The 16,064-nt window shown below is 33.7% G+C and overlaps 2 protein-coding genes across 5 annotated transcripts in view; both read left to right on the top strand.

Moving 5' to 3' along the window:
- Positions 1 to 711: 711 nt before the first annotated feature.
- LOC123718986 lies at positions 712 to 6,626 on the top strand. The gene is made up of 8 exons (XM_045676020.1): positions 712 to 928; positions 1,154 to 1,333; positions 2,602 to 2,687; positions 3,328 to 3,498; positions 4,040 to 4,183; positions 4,805 to 4,945; positions 5,376 to 5,498; positions 5,820 to 6,626. Exons 1-8 carry the CDS (start codon positions 851 to 853, stop codon positions 5,920 to 5,922), a joined length of 1,026 nt encoding a protein of 341 aa, XP_045531976.1. The 5' UTR covers positions 712 to 850; the 3' UTR covers positions 5,923 to 6,626.
- Positions 6,627 to 8,155: 1,529 nt separating this feature from the next.
- The window catches only part of LOC123719007, a 26,495-nt gene continuing 18,586 nt past the window's right edge, over positions 8,156 to 16,064 (top strand). Inside the window, exon 1 of one of the 4 annotated variants that reach the window (XM_045676090.1) lies at positions 8,156 to 8,513. The gene's annotated coding sequence lies outside the window, so the exon portion shown is untranslated. The remainder of the gene's footprint in view (positions 8,514 to 16,064) is intronic. The other 3 variants (XM_045676088.1, XM_045676087.1, XM_045676086.1) reach the window with 3 other exon arrangements.

Below are 16,064 nucleotides of genomic sequence, written 5' to 3'. Positions count from 1 at the left end.
ACAAGTTACAGAACATTAAGACTGGCAACTATATGCTGGCTATTTATTACATCAGAAACATTGACTTCTTGCCTTATTTAAAATTAAAGCGTAATTCAAAAAAGTACACTTTTAAAACTTACTTATTAAAAGATGTTGAGTAAATCTTTTTGATTTTAGACTCTATTTCTAACTATTCTACCCAGGTGTTTATTTTTTTACTTTATAAGTACCATGTAAAATATATTTTATATTTATATATTTTAATACCAAAATATTTGATTATTTACATAATTAAGATTTTTAAAGTTTTTTTTACATAATTAAAAAGTTTTAATGTCTTTCTTATGTATAATGTATGTATGTACCTATTTATTGTATAAAAAGAATACTCATTACCGCTCGAAAGTTAATTTCTATCGATTAACGGTAACGATTGATAATACAAAAGAAATATCTGTTCCAAGCTAGAACAAATTCAAATTGATTCAGTAATCAATTATATATATATATTTTAACAGTAATCTTGGAATATTACGTTGTTCGCTTGTCATGAACTAATATTATACATTTTTTATCATGGGATAATATTGTTATGCATTTACAGATTATTACAGTAAACAAAACATAAATTCTTTGAAAGAGTCACAGAGTAACATAATTAAACGTAACTGGCCATTACTTAAACACCAACTAGAATAAATTAAAATTTGAATATGGAATTAAAATTGACATATGCCTTTTTTCTTCACTTTTTGGTCGTTTAAAGTATGATTCGTACTATGTAATATTTGCCGACCGTAGTCTTTGTTGACCTGGTTTTTTATTTAAAACAGTGAGTGATCTACCAAGTTTAAGTTGAAGGTTTAGAATGGCTACTACAGACTTCAGAAAGGATGTTATGCCGGTTCGCCCTAGAAGTGTATATACAGCACATTCATATAACCAGGTGATCAAATATCCATTGATGTCATATATGAACATTTTCTTTTCTAGTGATATAATATTTATTTGCAGAGATATATCACATTACTTAAACGAATCGGTATTAACGTACAATATTTGGCTAAGGGGTAGAGACTATTTAGTACATTTTACGTGGTGATTTTAAAACAATGAAACGCCTTTGTACTGTATAGCTTCATTAATCAAGTATTGTATTTTGCGACACTAGGAGGAGTCGAATGTATCTGCGTTCCAAGACTACAGCAAGTTTCTTGAGGGTGGTCTTGGCCAAGCAGAATTAGTTGGTGCGACCGCCTGGCAGCCCCCGTGGCGCGCGCCTTTACAGCGCAAAGCGCCTTTTTATCCCGGGGATGACATCTACCATGCTGACACCTGGAGAGAACTGGAGGTATGGTCGTTGTATACGTGTATGTTACCTTTACTATTTTATACGTAGAGCTAATCTTCTATACAGCTCTATTGGTAGTCGGTTACTAAAAATGTATGAGTTTGGATAGCATGAATAATGTCTTGTGACTCAGTTTAAAAACACCTACAGGTTCTAGTACCTAATTATTCAGTTCAACAGTTCCTAATTATTGCTTATTATTTTGTGTTACATAGCTTATTCTCTTACCCATAAAGATAAGTTCAAAGCAATATGCTTTCAATAAAAGTGACACATGAAGAATTGGATCTAGACTGGAATTTATAAATACGTAACTTTTAGCGAACCCTGCTAATACCTAGCCTAATAGATACTCTTATTGGGAGAAAGCCTATTCAGCAAAGGGAACAATAAATTGGTTAATCACATCTTCATTTAATATATATACTGTGAAAAGTCGTAATTATCTTTACGCATAATTTACTATATTTTTAATTCGCTTATGTATCAGGACATATGGACACAGAAATTGATCGTGTTTTTAATTTATTATGTCTGCTCTGTTCTGCTATACTATATTGAAATTTCTCTGCAAGTAATGATGAATAGGCATTACCTATTTCAGCCGTAAGACGTGACGTATGTATGAAGTGATGGGGTTAGGAAGTTCAGAAGGCGCTTTAATTGGCTTATCTTAATGGACTGCATCTGGTCTACTAAAGCTGAGCGAAACTTTGAGGCCAATAAAGATGAATGCCCTCCGCAATTTCTTATACGTATTCTGTTTGTTACTGAAGACAAATTATAAGAATAATTGGCGGGATGTTTAGCTTTAAGAAAAAAATATATTGCATGTTGGGCTAATATAACAAAAGCAACATAATCTCGACCCATAATAATCTAAAAAATTACTTGCACCATACTTAGAATTTATAAAATGAGAACTGGTTCCCACTTGAAATTGTTTATTTTGTGAACGTGGTCTGTGTAAATTAGTTAAAAAAGTAAAGATTTTGCTTTATTCATCTCAGACCGTTGAACATGCATCGGGTAAGAAACATATAAAAACTAGTGATAAAAACAAGGTACTAGATTGTAATTACGTATTGAAAAGATAGATGAGTACCTTCGATAAAATGGTGCAATTAGTTGTTTTTTTGTATGAATAAGTTTATTAGTGGGGTTCGAAAGCAATATGTTCATAACATCAAGTGTAGTAACAGTTTGATGTGTTGAAAATGATGTTGTATTTTACGTTTGTACACGGTTTTACCTTTTGTTTTGAAAAGGTAACGGATGTGGTCGGAGGCGCCGGGTACAATGCGTCTGTCACACCGCACGGCACTATCTGTCTACGTCTCAGAGACCGCGTCAAGTGAGTTCCGTCTTCATTATTCTATAAGCTGTGAAATGAGTCCATTGTTTTAATAAACTTTAAGAGTTCTTATCATAGTTGTTTAAATCCCTTTCAAATTTGAATCTAATTCAGTAACAATTTTACCGACTTTAAAAAAACATTGCATCTGATTTTTCCCAATTACTAAGAAACTCGGGCCGACTGGTTTTTTAAATGACGTTGTCAAGTTAGGATTCTAGAAAAATCGAAATGATTTGGTATATTTAATGCTGAAAACCAATAGTGTATTAGTTGGCTAAAGCATTTTTGAGACGCATTTATATATTTTTTTTTGTTGCGAACGAGGTAACGAAATGTAGTGTGATTTATTTATATGTATTTTTTTATTTCGTCCCAGATATAAGGCATCTGGCATACACACAGAAAACAAATATTGTTTGGTTTCCGTTACGTAGACGATTACAACTGTTAGTAAAAATATATTTCTAGGTTACGTCTTTGCCCAGATGGGACAATTCAAATTCCGTGTTTGTCTTAAAGATAATTTTTGTTTATAATCCTTCTAACCCGCAACAGTTATGATATTTTGAGAATTGAATCTAGGATCTGATTTTAAGTCAATTACTTTGAGGCAGAGTTGTACTAGTATTGTTTGAAGGGTGGATATGACAATCGATGGCGCAGTGCGGGTGACAAATGCAAAGAACAACATAATATTGGCTTTGTCCCGGTCCGGGGCTGCCGCGGCCCTCATACACCCCAACGGGAGAGTGTATCATTATGGTTCCCGCGTCGAGATCCAAGCGCGCCACCAACAAGGGAATAATAAGTAAGCAACCTTAAATTATGCCCTTTGTACAACCCTAGCTTCTGTGAGGGGCACTGACCTATCATATTTTCTAACGTACTGTTTCATCTTACAGAAGTTTTTTAGTGAGAAGTTAAGAAGAGGCTCTTGGCAATAAATTAGATACGTTGTATACTTTTAAAAATATGCTATTAGCGATTAGATTGTGTAGACAATTTGATGTATCGGTTAAAATCCTATACGATAAAACCTTTGATAAAAATAAAAAACATTTACTGGTATGGGCCGTACTATATCATATAGGGTATCACATTCTGGGATTTCATCGGTCACCAACAGGTGATAATCAGAAATAACGCAGATGGTAAATCTCCTATAATTTATTATGTTTGAATGGTTTAGGATAGTGGTGTGCATATATTCCATGTTTCTGTGAAAGGTGTAGGATATCTGTGACTAATAATTATTAGTAGACGACGAAGAAGGCCCTTTGGATCACAGCTTAGTCTAGTCACAGCCATGTGGTTTTGTAGGCTCCTATCAAGGAAATCGGTATTTAAAGGTACGCCAAGATGTGGTACAAGGGAGTTTCATTCACCGCAGAGCAGTGCGCGCTGGTATACCTAGTTGATGCGGCTGGAACACGAACCACGACGGATACTTTCCTTGACATGAGCCAAGACTTTACCCTCAACGTATTTTATAAGTAAGTCCTTATTGTTGCAAGTACTGTCTAAGTAGGTTGGGTGTGCTGATCGAAAGGCTCCAGGCTTACACGGAAAACTAGTAGCTCCAAAATTAGTGAAGAAATAGTACACAAAGAAATAAATTCCCATACCTATTCGGTACCAAATAAAATTGCTGCTCTTCAGTATATAATTTTAGAAACTTTTCTTGTAAAACATCGTTTCACGCTACAAAATTCATAATTGATACTACGTACGTATCATTACTTAATAAGATTGGGCTATATATAACATAATGCTACTCGGACAATAAGCTTATGAAAAATAAATTAGCTATGGGAAGTGTTATTATTCCATGCTCATGTTTTGTAAGTGAATACGGTAAATATTTTTGGTATCAAGATTCAAAACAAATTCTCAGTTGTTAAATAAAGGTATAATTATACGCAAACTATTTACCCAGATGAACGCACTAGCCTTATTTCTTGGTTAAAATTAGCCCAGCAAATGTGCGTTTACGCAATGTGTTAAAAGGGAGTTGATAAAAAGAAAAATGTTAACTAAATTGCCGTATCACGGCATATGCAGGAATGTGGCCAATTCTGACGTGATGGTTTTGTATTTGAAACCCTTTGTTGAAGCGAGTCTCGGCACGGCCCTTCTTACGTGAACGAGGCGCTTTCTCTGCTTCAAGCCGCCCAATACTGGCTGACGGACGATGGAATTGACAACTGGATCATCAACAATGTTCGCGTCAGTCAAACCGCTGATGGTCTTGTCAGGTTTGTTATACATTACATTCTATAGAGCGAGCTAGATTGTGATTTTCTGTTCTTGAAGATTGTCGTCGTTAAATGTAAAACTTCAAGAAAAAAAAAAAATCGGCAGCACTCACGCTAGACCCCTGCGGGGCAGTTTTCATGGACGGCGGTTATAACTGTGACCCGCATGCAGATTTGCCTCCTGTCCCTTAAAAAAAAATAAAGTTGCATAATTTGACGTTTTCGGGAGCTTGACGTTAAATCTAGTGACGTCTAGTATTTGGAATCCTCATATTTTATTGTATAGATGTAAATAGTTGTTTATTTTTGTTTTCGGTGACAAATACTTCCACAAAAATTATAAATTGAAAGTGTTATGTAAAATATAAACTTTCAAACAATTTAGTAATGAAGTTATAGGCAATTATAAAAAATTAATCTAAAATTTCAGAATTCATCGCTGCAGCCACAAGTACCAGCTCCGAACGAGTCCCACTAATGGATCTGCCTCAATTACGAGCCCCTTTCTCCACTGCACGGCATCATTGGGCCAGACGCAGCATTTGTTTGTGCGGTGAGGCTGTCTAGATATGCCTAGATATGTTTATACGCCACGCGTAGAGTCTTCAAGATAACTCAAAGAAGTGTAAAGAATAAGGTGGTTTTGGTTTGGAAGTCGTATAAAATAGATGACCAATGCTGTTGAAACGAAACAAATTGGTAGGACTTGCAAGTTTTGTTTAATAGATATATTTATTAAATAAAACGTAATTGTATAAGTTAACGGAGGGAAGTATGCGAGGCATACGAGATGAAGAAACAAATGCATTTGATATACTGCTATTTCGATTCTTAACTTTATATCACGTAGAGATCTAAGCAGATTTTTCAACAGACGCGGCGAAAGACGAATGCATTTTGATGGGAACTCTTTTATCGTTCGCAACGCTGGCCATTCAGCCGGCTTCGATGACAAGAATCAACTGAAGGTGTACTGAACTCACTCTAAACTCAGCACATAGTTAACCCATGTTGTACAATTCAATGTTTGACGGTAAACTATGCGGGACAAGTCTTGTTAAATTGCGGTGTATTTTGTTCGTGCTGATGGCATATATTTTTTTGGATAGCTTTTTAAACATCGCCAGGTTCCAACTTTATCATAGTGCATAAGATTACAGTATCGATTTAAGTGTGAGATCACCTTTGCTGTCGTCCAGTTTTCCGATTTTATCTTTTTTATTCAGCAATAGTGAAATGTAGCTAAACTGGCTAAACAGTGAAATGTTCGCAACACTTTTTTATGTATGTGTATATTTTTACATCGGATTTTTTTAGAATTTTATTATTCATTGAGTCGTTTTAAACAAGGCAAATGATGCGGTTCCTTGAACAGATTGAAATATATTAACCAGGATCATTGAATGAGAGGTAAACGGCGCAACGAATACTGTAGCTTGTATTTGTGTAAGTCTTGATGTCTTAACTATTTGTAAAATATACTCCAGCTACTAATCTTACCATATTATTTACATTTACCAATAGAAGTGAATCTGATGGGAAACAATATAACGGCTATAAGTGACGCAAGAACTTGGCGATATTTATTAGTTTTATTGTAGAGGCTTGTCTTGTGGATGTCTGCTAAACTTCAAGTGGGTATGCAACGCCAAATATTTAAATAAACAATTGTCTTAATCAATTTGTTTTTTTCTTATTATGTTACATAAACAGATATAAACATATTATAAACGATTGCTCTGCAATTCACAAGTTAATATGGCCTATTATTGCGCGCCTACACGTATAAGTATAGCAACGTAGCAATGGGCTAGCCATACCTTTTTACACACGCCATCTAACAGGTTCCACACGAGATTCCCCACCAATGAATGTGTGAGACAGCGCAATGGGGACATTTCAGGGCTAAAAAAAGGGCTCCTTACCATTCTGGTAAGAGTCACACAAGACACTCCTTTGTATTAGTCTGTTAATTCTGTAAATTTCTAAGCTGCCCTTACCAGACCCATGTTGAGCTATTACTTCATCAACAATTGCACAATAATAGACAGCTGACTTTCGACGGTCAAACAGGCGCATTTACTATGCGTAATATTTGCTTCGAAAGAAATATCGTTTGCTCAGCCTAATTAAAAATTTTAATTAACTTTATTTCTGATGTTTAGTTTCAGATAACTAATGTAGTTATAATAATTACCTAGATAATTGTATTGTCTTATTGTGCGTTTGTAAGTAATGTTTTTTTCCGTAGACGGATGGTAGACGGCAACTAAAGAAAGGTAAGGAAGAAAGCTGCTTTTGATTGTCAAAAAGCACTGAAATATGACAGTAGTTTCACGCTTCCATGCACATTGGGGGAGGTTCGTCACTTAAGAGCGAATTTGAATAATAAAGGATTAAAAATAATTATATATCAATTAGAAGTTTTTTTTGGAAATAAACCCAGGATCTGTACAATGGACATCGAGGATATGCTCAGTACGTGACCAAAAAGCATCATGAGGCGCAGATATATTCTTTTGCATTTAATTAAATTTTTACAGCAATCAAAATGTTTTCGTTCCCGGAATTCACATCCCTATTGATCCTGAAACGAATTAAAGCTTCTAGCGCGTATTTGAGTCGGCTTACAGTACATGCAGTTATTATTTAGCTGATATGTTCATAATTTCTTGTTAAATATTACTCAACGTAGATACCTATTTTGAAGCCTAGTCCCATCAAGATAAATTCTGTGAATCGTGCATGGACAATAGCAGGACCGTTAGAAGCAATAGTTAGAAGAGTGCGCTCGCCGTCACGCAGATTTATAATGCAGCAAGTAGCGAAGTAGCTCTAGAACGGTCGACAACTTAGATTCTCGTGGTTTTAATGATAGGGCTGACTAACGTGTAACGCCCCCGTAACCCCACATTTTTGTATAGAAACAAAAACGTATATTCGCAGAAATTTATTCTCCAACTGAAGGCCGTGAATTAGAAAAATACAAGCCATGTGTTCGGTAGTCCAATTTATTCAACTCATGTATAGAGGAGCACAGTAGTTCTGACAGCCCTAATTGGATCACGCGGCGCACCGCGTTCTAGCTGTATCTAGTAGGTATCGATCGGCGCAGCGCGGTCGCGGCATGTTGCCGACAGTGGCGCCACAGCACGGCTGGCGATCATGAAGCGGTTACCCTCGTGTCTCAACTGCGAACTGTCAAAACTGCGTGACGTAACGGCCAGGAAGGCGCACACGGCAATCGCCGTTCGTTCAGTGTGTTCGTGTTGTAGACTGCGCATTATAATGCAATCATTGCTTTCGTCCGCGCTTCAGTAAACTGTAGTCACGTTTATACATATTGTAGTGAAGCTGTGAGTAGCCGTGTGGGCCTAGCCGGTGGCAGAGCGCGCTCCTCCCAGTATCGATCGCATCCCGTTGCGTATTGTTTGAATGTTTATAAACAGCCGGTCGCATCTACTTCAACTCCCTATTTTTGATATGTTCGTTTGACTGAGGACGGTCCTGACTCTGGATCCAGACTGATATCTACACCTGCAAGCTGATATAATTGAATCCAGTGCACGTACGTATGCACTTAATGATTAAATCTGTTTTATTTCACTTACGCAGCTATCGTTACGGCAGAGGCACGTTAACGTAGGTGCGACGTTTTCTATAAATAAAATAAATGTCATACGTAAAATCTGTGTGAGTAAATTTATTATTTGTTTATAATTGCGTCATTTAGAAGGTCGGATTTGTGTGCCGAATATATCCTGTAACTGCACCAGATTACGTGCATCAGATGCTGTTACGTAGGCGGTGTTGCACCGGCCCCGGCGAAGCCTGAGACAAGTCGTAATTGCGCAATTGCCCTCAACGATTTTTAATACTTTTATATAGCTATTATCAATTCGGGATCTCGTTCAACTAGTAATTACATAAAAGCACAATTTATTTCGTAACTTTTTGCTTCTTTTGTATATCTAATGGATTCAATCAATACTCATAGAGGAACAGTGAGTGAAATAAAAAAATAAAGAGTTTAATTTTCTGCTTAACTACTAATATAAAAGGGCCACCTGTTGGTTTAGATTTATTATCAATAGCGCAGCTGCCCATAAGCATCGGCAAATCTCTACATTAGGGAAATCGCGGGTGTTTTGTTTGTAATAAAATGACATCACGCCAATAACATTCATGATACAAATAGAGTCAAAGTCTATTATTATGAATGTGAAACATTTTAAATGAGAAAAGTTACCATGTAAATGATTTCAATTTAATAATTTTTCTTCTAATCTCTGTTTTCGGAGTATTCAAATAAATATAAAATCTTATAATTTAGTTATCATTATCAAGGCTAAGTGGATCTTATCCGTGATAAATCTTACACAGTTCCATATCTATTTTCGTATTGAATTATATTACTCACTTATCAATACTATTTCTATGGGATAACATTTTAATAAAACAATTTTTTTTAAGTCACCCAGTGCGTGCAAGCAATTTGTAGCTCTACGGTCATCTTTCATTTTGCTTGTTATCAAATATTTAAATGAATTTAAGAAAATGTTATTGTAGCTACAATATCGTTTCGGATCTTATTTTTTCTATATTCTAATATACCTAATTGATAATAAAAGAAAATAAAAATAATTTTTCGTATATTTTTATTTGAACATTGTGACGAAACAACACTACACTATATATTTTATCCTTATTGATTAATGATTAAATATATATTGTAGTGTTGTTTCGTCACATTGTTCAAATAAAAATATACGATTTTTTTTTCTATATAGATAATATTTTTAACATATGTTCAACCATTTACAACTGATGACCAATTAGATAGAAAAGAAAAAAAATAACCAAATCCTTATAATAAATAATAAGTTTATTTAATTATTTAATAAGACCTGTGTGGTTGCCTCGAAGAGATCGCGCGAAAGCGATAATAATTGCTCTCCTTTTCCTTTAATTATTTTAATTATACTATATTTCTGTATTCTGTACTATACTTCTGCAAGGAAGTGTTAATAAATAAATAAAAAATAAGACTTTATTTTCAATTTGCTATTTAGAGGTAATGGCCAGGAGACTGTTGGTCCAGACAGGACGTTTCTTACGTTCCGATACTAGGCTGGATAAACGTAATCTTCCTGTTACAAGATCTGCGCCCGTACTGTGTAACTTCCAATCCAATGTATTAAGTGTGTAACTACCAAAGGGATCCAGACTTTTCATATGCAATTTCAATAATTAAATACCGACGACGCAAACGGCAAATGATGTGCTCGTCATTGCTAACTGATGTTAAGTGATACCGCCACCCTTGAACACTTTCAATAGCTGGCAAGTGCGTTGCCGGCCTTTTAAGAATTGTTTGTCTTTTCTTAAAGGTGAAATCACATAAATTAAGGTAACTGTTGAAACTTCTTTTACAAACACATTTGTTTTCTACGGTATTATTGAACCGATCAACTTTAATTTTTATTTAAGTAGTTTAGTACAATACAGAGGACAGCATCGTGTTTATCAGCGGGAATTTTAAATAAATCATCATTCAAATTGGAAAATTAAACAAATCAGTTTGCAACCGGATCGAAATAGGCCAATTAAAAATTGTGTAATAATATTTTTGATAAGTTATTTTTTATTATATTAAGATGTTCACATGGATTGTTACCGCACTCTCCATTTCCCACGGGCGTAATAAGTATTTTTTTCACGGTTATGTATAAGTTAAAATAGTTGGCTTATAAAATAAACTCGCTAAAGATCTATTAACTTTGTTCCATATTCAAACATCCTCGTCTCGTCTCTTTCACTGACTGTCCTTCATTAGTAGACTTGTGATTTTCTTTATTTCTACAGACTATACAAGTTATAAAGCGCACTTAGTATTAACATTTCGCATATTTTTTTTATTTTAGGCACATTTATATAATTATAATGTACAATTCTATATAAAAAATATTCAGTTATCTCTATAATATACAGGACGCGTAAATTTCTTTTAATTTCTTGCCGTCGTCCAAATTTTGTGATTTACACTGAAACTACAATTTAAATTGCGTGAATAATCACTCAGCTGAAAGTACCTACTGCTCGAGAAGGCCTTCTATTTGGAGTAACAAACTTTTCAATTGTCACGCTGTAAGGCACGATTATTTTTCTAAGCACTAGGAGTTCAAGGTTACAACTGGAAGATCAAGAGTCGGTACTCTTTTATAAGAAATTCAACTACTTTATGTTATCTGTATTATTTAATATTTAGTACCGTGGTTCAAGGTTTAATTCAAAAATGAGTACGAACAATGACTTCTGTTTGTCAAAATATCATACGTTTTTGATAGGTAGTTTGATTTGATACGTTCCTGATCACGAGTACATTGATCGCGTCCACCATAACCCTGCCTTACTTCCTAGCGTAATGTGAGAACTTTAGTAATGAAATAATAACAGTATGTTGATGAAGAGCGTTACATAAAATATATAAAAAAATGATTAATAAATGAAGCAAAATAAATGCATGAAGTTTTTGTTAGTTTATTAAAGGATGTAAATTGTCAACATCAATAGAAGAGATTAAATGCCAGTATTAGTTAATTCGTGTTAATATGAGATACGATTCACAAATTACATTTAAAATTTAATATAATTAAGATATGACCTCATCACGAAACATTAGCATTTAGCCTAAATTTTATGCGTTAATATGAATAATATTTTTAATTTACTATCAAAATACAGATTTTGTTTCGCTACATTGAATGGCAGAACAAAGAATATTGTTACTTATAACTATAACAGGTATATATTAACTAATACATATATAATTCTATTGTCGGGCTTACTCAAAGAAGTTTCCAGTTTCATAATGAGAATATTAATTTTGATACGCTGATTTACTTCAGAAGAAATAAGCTAGAACAATACACGTTTCAGTTTTCATTGTATGGAAATATCTTTCTTAAATAAGAATCAAATTTGTTATAAATATGTATCAGCGTCGTTAACGATAAGAGAAACAATGCAATGTCATTACGAGTTTATATATTGAACCCATCCTAGACCGATATTTTAATTGGTATCTCACAATCTACAAGTGAGAAGTGTCAAATATGTCAAATTTAATTAGAAAAAATGGTTTGACAGCTCTGGAAAGTAGATTTAAGTTAGAAGATAACGCACATGAGTTTTTACATGAAATTAAACTATTGTGGGCGTATTTGAAAACGTTATAGTTTACGAATACTATTAGGTGTATAGTAAACAATACTACACAAACATTAGGTGCTGTCTTATGGAGTCTGAAAATTTATTGCATTGCAAATTTGTCGAAAGTTTAGATAAGTATTGAATACGAACTTTGTAGTATAAACCGAATTTATAACGAGGAAGTTCTTAAAACTTTTAAGCTACTTTATTAAGTACAGCTGATTTCTGCTTTATTTCCAGGTTACTTCAAAATGGATTTCAAACATTGATAAGAACTTGAAATTTTGCGATCAATATACAGTAGAAAATTTCATTATAAATACGCTTTAGCTATGTAAATAATATTTAACTTTCTTTACTGTATATACATTAAACACTTAAAGAACACATGCTCTACGTATTAGACATTGACATTTAAATTTATTATATTTGTATCAACATACTAGCGTTCCACAAATATTGAATTTCTTTTATACTTTCGAACTAAGCCTGGCCATAAGTAGGCCTTTATGAGAACCTTATCTTTCCTAAGTAAAACCTACAATATTTCGCGTAGGTAGTGTTACAGCTATATATTATTTTTGATTGGATGACTCGATTGACCGCTGAATTTAGCATAAAAATAATATTCAAATTTGCACACGACGGTTATAATTTGTTGCTCGACAGATCAGAATGATAATTGAGGACTTATTTGGATGTCGTGAACTCTACCGGTACCACAACGAGTTTTTATATTAGCTTAAGAATAATTTATACGTAGACTGCTTAAAATTTGTATCAGCAGAATTTTCCAAATTCCGTCTGCCAAAACCAAACCAAACCTACCTACCTCTCTTTTGAATTCTTCGCGATTGTTACCGATTAAACAGTACTTATCCGGCGCAGAATATATCTAGTAGTGGGATGATCAATTCTAAAGAAAGAATTGTTAAATGCCTATCTCATACCTAATCCCCTGTTTTGCTGGAAATTTTTATTTTGCTTAACAATAAAGAAACATTACTAGTATTTTATTATATATAGGATATGTTTTTTAATTTTTTTGTAACACTTATGTTTACCAATTCTTCAATACTTCAATAAATAAATTCAGTAGGATTTCCATACTTTATTTTGTGATATACACTTCGGTATTTATCGATCTACAAGCCGATTTTAGATTTTGTATGAAAAACAATATTAATCTGAGCTTAGAAAGCTAGAGAAACACAAATTGTATTTCTATAACTTGACTATGGATTATATACCCTTTATTCACTTCACTCTTTATTTTAATATAATATATTAGCCTCTGTTACTAGATCTTTAGTAAACTCTATAGAGTTAACACGACACTTTGTGTAGTGAAGATATACTGACGCAACATAGGCTTTCTTTTGCCAATTTCATTTAATATTATGTAGTGCAACAAATAGATATATAGAATATCCCTGTATTCATGTCACATAACAATGTTTTTATGGTACCCCACCCTCGCATTAGCCGATCATTGTGAGAAAGTATTAATAGTTTCTGTTCAGAGTGCATTGCGTTGTGTCCTTGTCAATGATATCATTGGGGCGAACTCGGCAAACAATGTATATTGTACATGTCCGGCAATAGATATGTTCGTTATCTGGGTGCGTCCATACATTTATATTACAATGATATTGATGGACAAACATAATAAAAACGCATACACAAAATGCGTCTGATGAACAAAGAGAAGACACAATTTATACACATTCTTCACTCACGTGTCATCCGTTAGGTTCACCATCAATATTATTTGCTTTACTTACCTCCTTCAGTCAACAATTTCTGACACTCCGAATTCACGATCTATGATTTTTTCTTTACCATAAAATCAATTGTGTACATACTATTTACTATTACATGCTATCCGTAGACTGTTCAAGAAAATAATAAAACAGCCACCAATCTACCTAACCAATTAATTTTAACACTGTTATAAATGAAAACAAATTCCATATTTACACGAAGTATGGAATAAAAATGTTAAAGAACATAGTATGAATACCACAAAATCTCGGTTTAATAACGCACGTTATCAAGTGAACTTTTCAGTAAGTCACTGGGTCGCCAGTTACAAAGTTTTGCCTATCTTATGCATATATTCGTCAGTCTAGGTATTTAGATTCGTTTCGCAAAACAAACGAATGTAGGAGTAGCAAATTATTATTTATTAAGAAATTTTGTGAATACAATACGAATGTAATGTGTTTTTTTTCATGTTAAATAAAATAAAATAATAAACGAATGTGTAAACGGATATTAAAGAAATACAAACAAGTTATCCCTCCGGAAACAATGAAAAATGAAGCAAAGTCTTTATCCGTCATAATATTGATGTTATTTGCTTTTGTTCCGCTTCTGTTTGTCGAACTCCACACAATACATTAAAAGCGATACTAGGCGCTTCTATAAGCAAAATATCGGTGGTGATTTGTATTGTAAGTATATTTATGTTTTGACTATGATACCTATTATTAGTCCAAAAATGGGCTAAATAATAATAATATAGTCTTTGGTTTACGGGATTATAAATTATATATTTACATCAGTTAAAGAAGTTTAAAAAAATATTTTGCTTTATATAACTTTGAGATTCCCGTTTGTCAAAAACTAACTCATATTTGACGTACTGGAGTAGGACTTAATGCTCGTTCGTCTCGTTTCAGAATCTTACCCGTAGTCTGTATGCTATAGGAACGACACTGTTCTCTGATTGTCTTTAGCTTTGTTGTTAACTTTTATGTTCTCAAAATATACGGATATCGGAAAAAATATTTTTTTACGGACGAAACGTTTTTAAAAAAAATGTAAACAATTAAACGATTTAAAGGTTTAAATAAATAAAATTTCTGAAGTGCTTTGAGGAGGTAAAGTAGTTTGGAGCTTTTAAACGAACTTGGTTACGCAATTGCTGACCCTTTTAACCGGCACAGACTAATAATAGGTCATGGACACAGAAACGTCCGTACAGGCTGACCGAGTGGGACCGCAAAGCTACCAATTATTGAGCAGGAACCAATGCAAAGAAACAGGTCATAAAAGTTCTAGAATATTGGTATAGATGGTTTATGTTTGGTAAAAACCAGACCTGAAATTTGACAGAAAATATACGTTTGACGGATTACAATGAGGTTATTTTCATAATTTTTAATCATATTAATTATCTTGACTGACAATGAAATGACTTATTTAAAAGTTAAGCATATATAGCTAAAGAAAAGAAAAACAAGCAAAAAAGTTACAAAGAATATAAATAAGAAACAAAGAATTTTCCCGAAGTGTTTCGTGTTTTTTTTGTTATCAATTCATTCCTTATTAATAAAAGAATGTTTAAATTATATCTGTAGACAAATTAAAAATCTTTCAAACAGATCTAATATAGTCGGCTCCATCACCTTTTGGTTCAGATTTTTACGATAAAACACCTTTATTTAGGGAATACATTTTGAAATGGTTTGTCGAAGCTCTGAGCTAAAGCCTTTAATAGTGTAGGGAATGTGAGGAAATCATGATTTACTTCACACATGCTTACGTCACACGTTATGCACGGGCATAGCTAGTATAGAGTGACAATTTAAGGCATTCGTTTATTGATTTACTCGACTTGAAGTGAATCCAGTCCTCAAAAAAATCGCACCCAAATTCGATAAAGTGGACGGCTTGACAATGATACTGCAGAACTTAAGATATTAAGTTAAGGACAGTGTGTACGTGCCCACGATTTGCTTGATACTTAGTAGCTATTAATACAACTAATTACACAGTTGAAGTATTTCATTAGGTTCACAACAGGTGCCTGACCTTTCGGCGAAGAAATGCTATTATATTGTCATTCCCACACTGCACTACTTGACTACTTTCAAATCCAATAGAACACGTCTAACAAAGA

Source organism: Pieris brassicae, chromosome Z (assembly GCF_905147105.1).
Source record: "Pieris brassicae chromosome Z, ilPieBrab1.1, whole genome shotgun sequence".
NCBI lineage: Eukaryota > Metazoa > Arthropoda > Insecta > Lepidoptera > Pieridae > Pieris > Pieris brassicae.
The sequence above is the reverse complement of the archived record's forward strand: the minus strand, read 5'-3'. Positions and strand labels throughout refer to the sequence as shown.

Bases quoted from the DNA above. Each gene is read 5' to 3' on its own strand.
- LOC123718986 (XM_045676020.1), top strand. From the start codon at position 851: ATGGCTACTACAGACTTCAGAAAGGATGTTATGCCGGTTCGCCCTAGA. The intron at 3,499-4,039 runs GTAAGCAACCTT...CGGTATTTAAAG, and splicing joins CACCAACAAGGGAATAATAA to GTACGCCAAGATGTGGTACA. The intron at 4,946-5,375 runs GTTTGTTATACA...CTAAAATTTCAG, and splicing joins ACCGCTGATGGTCTTGTCAG to AATTCATCGCTGCAGCCACA.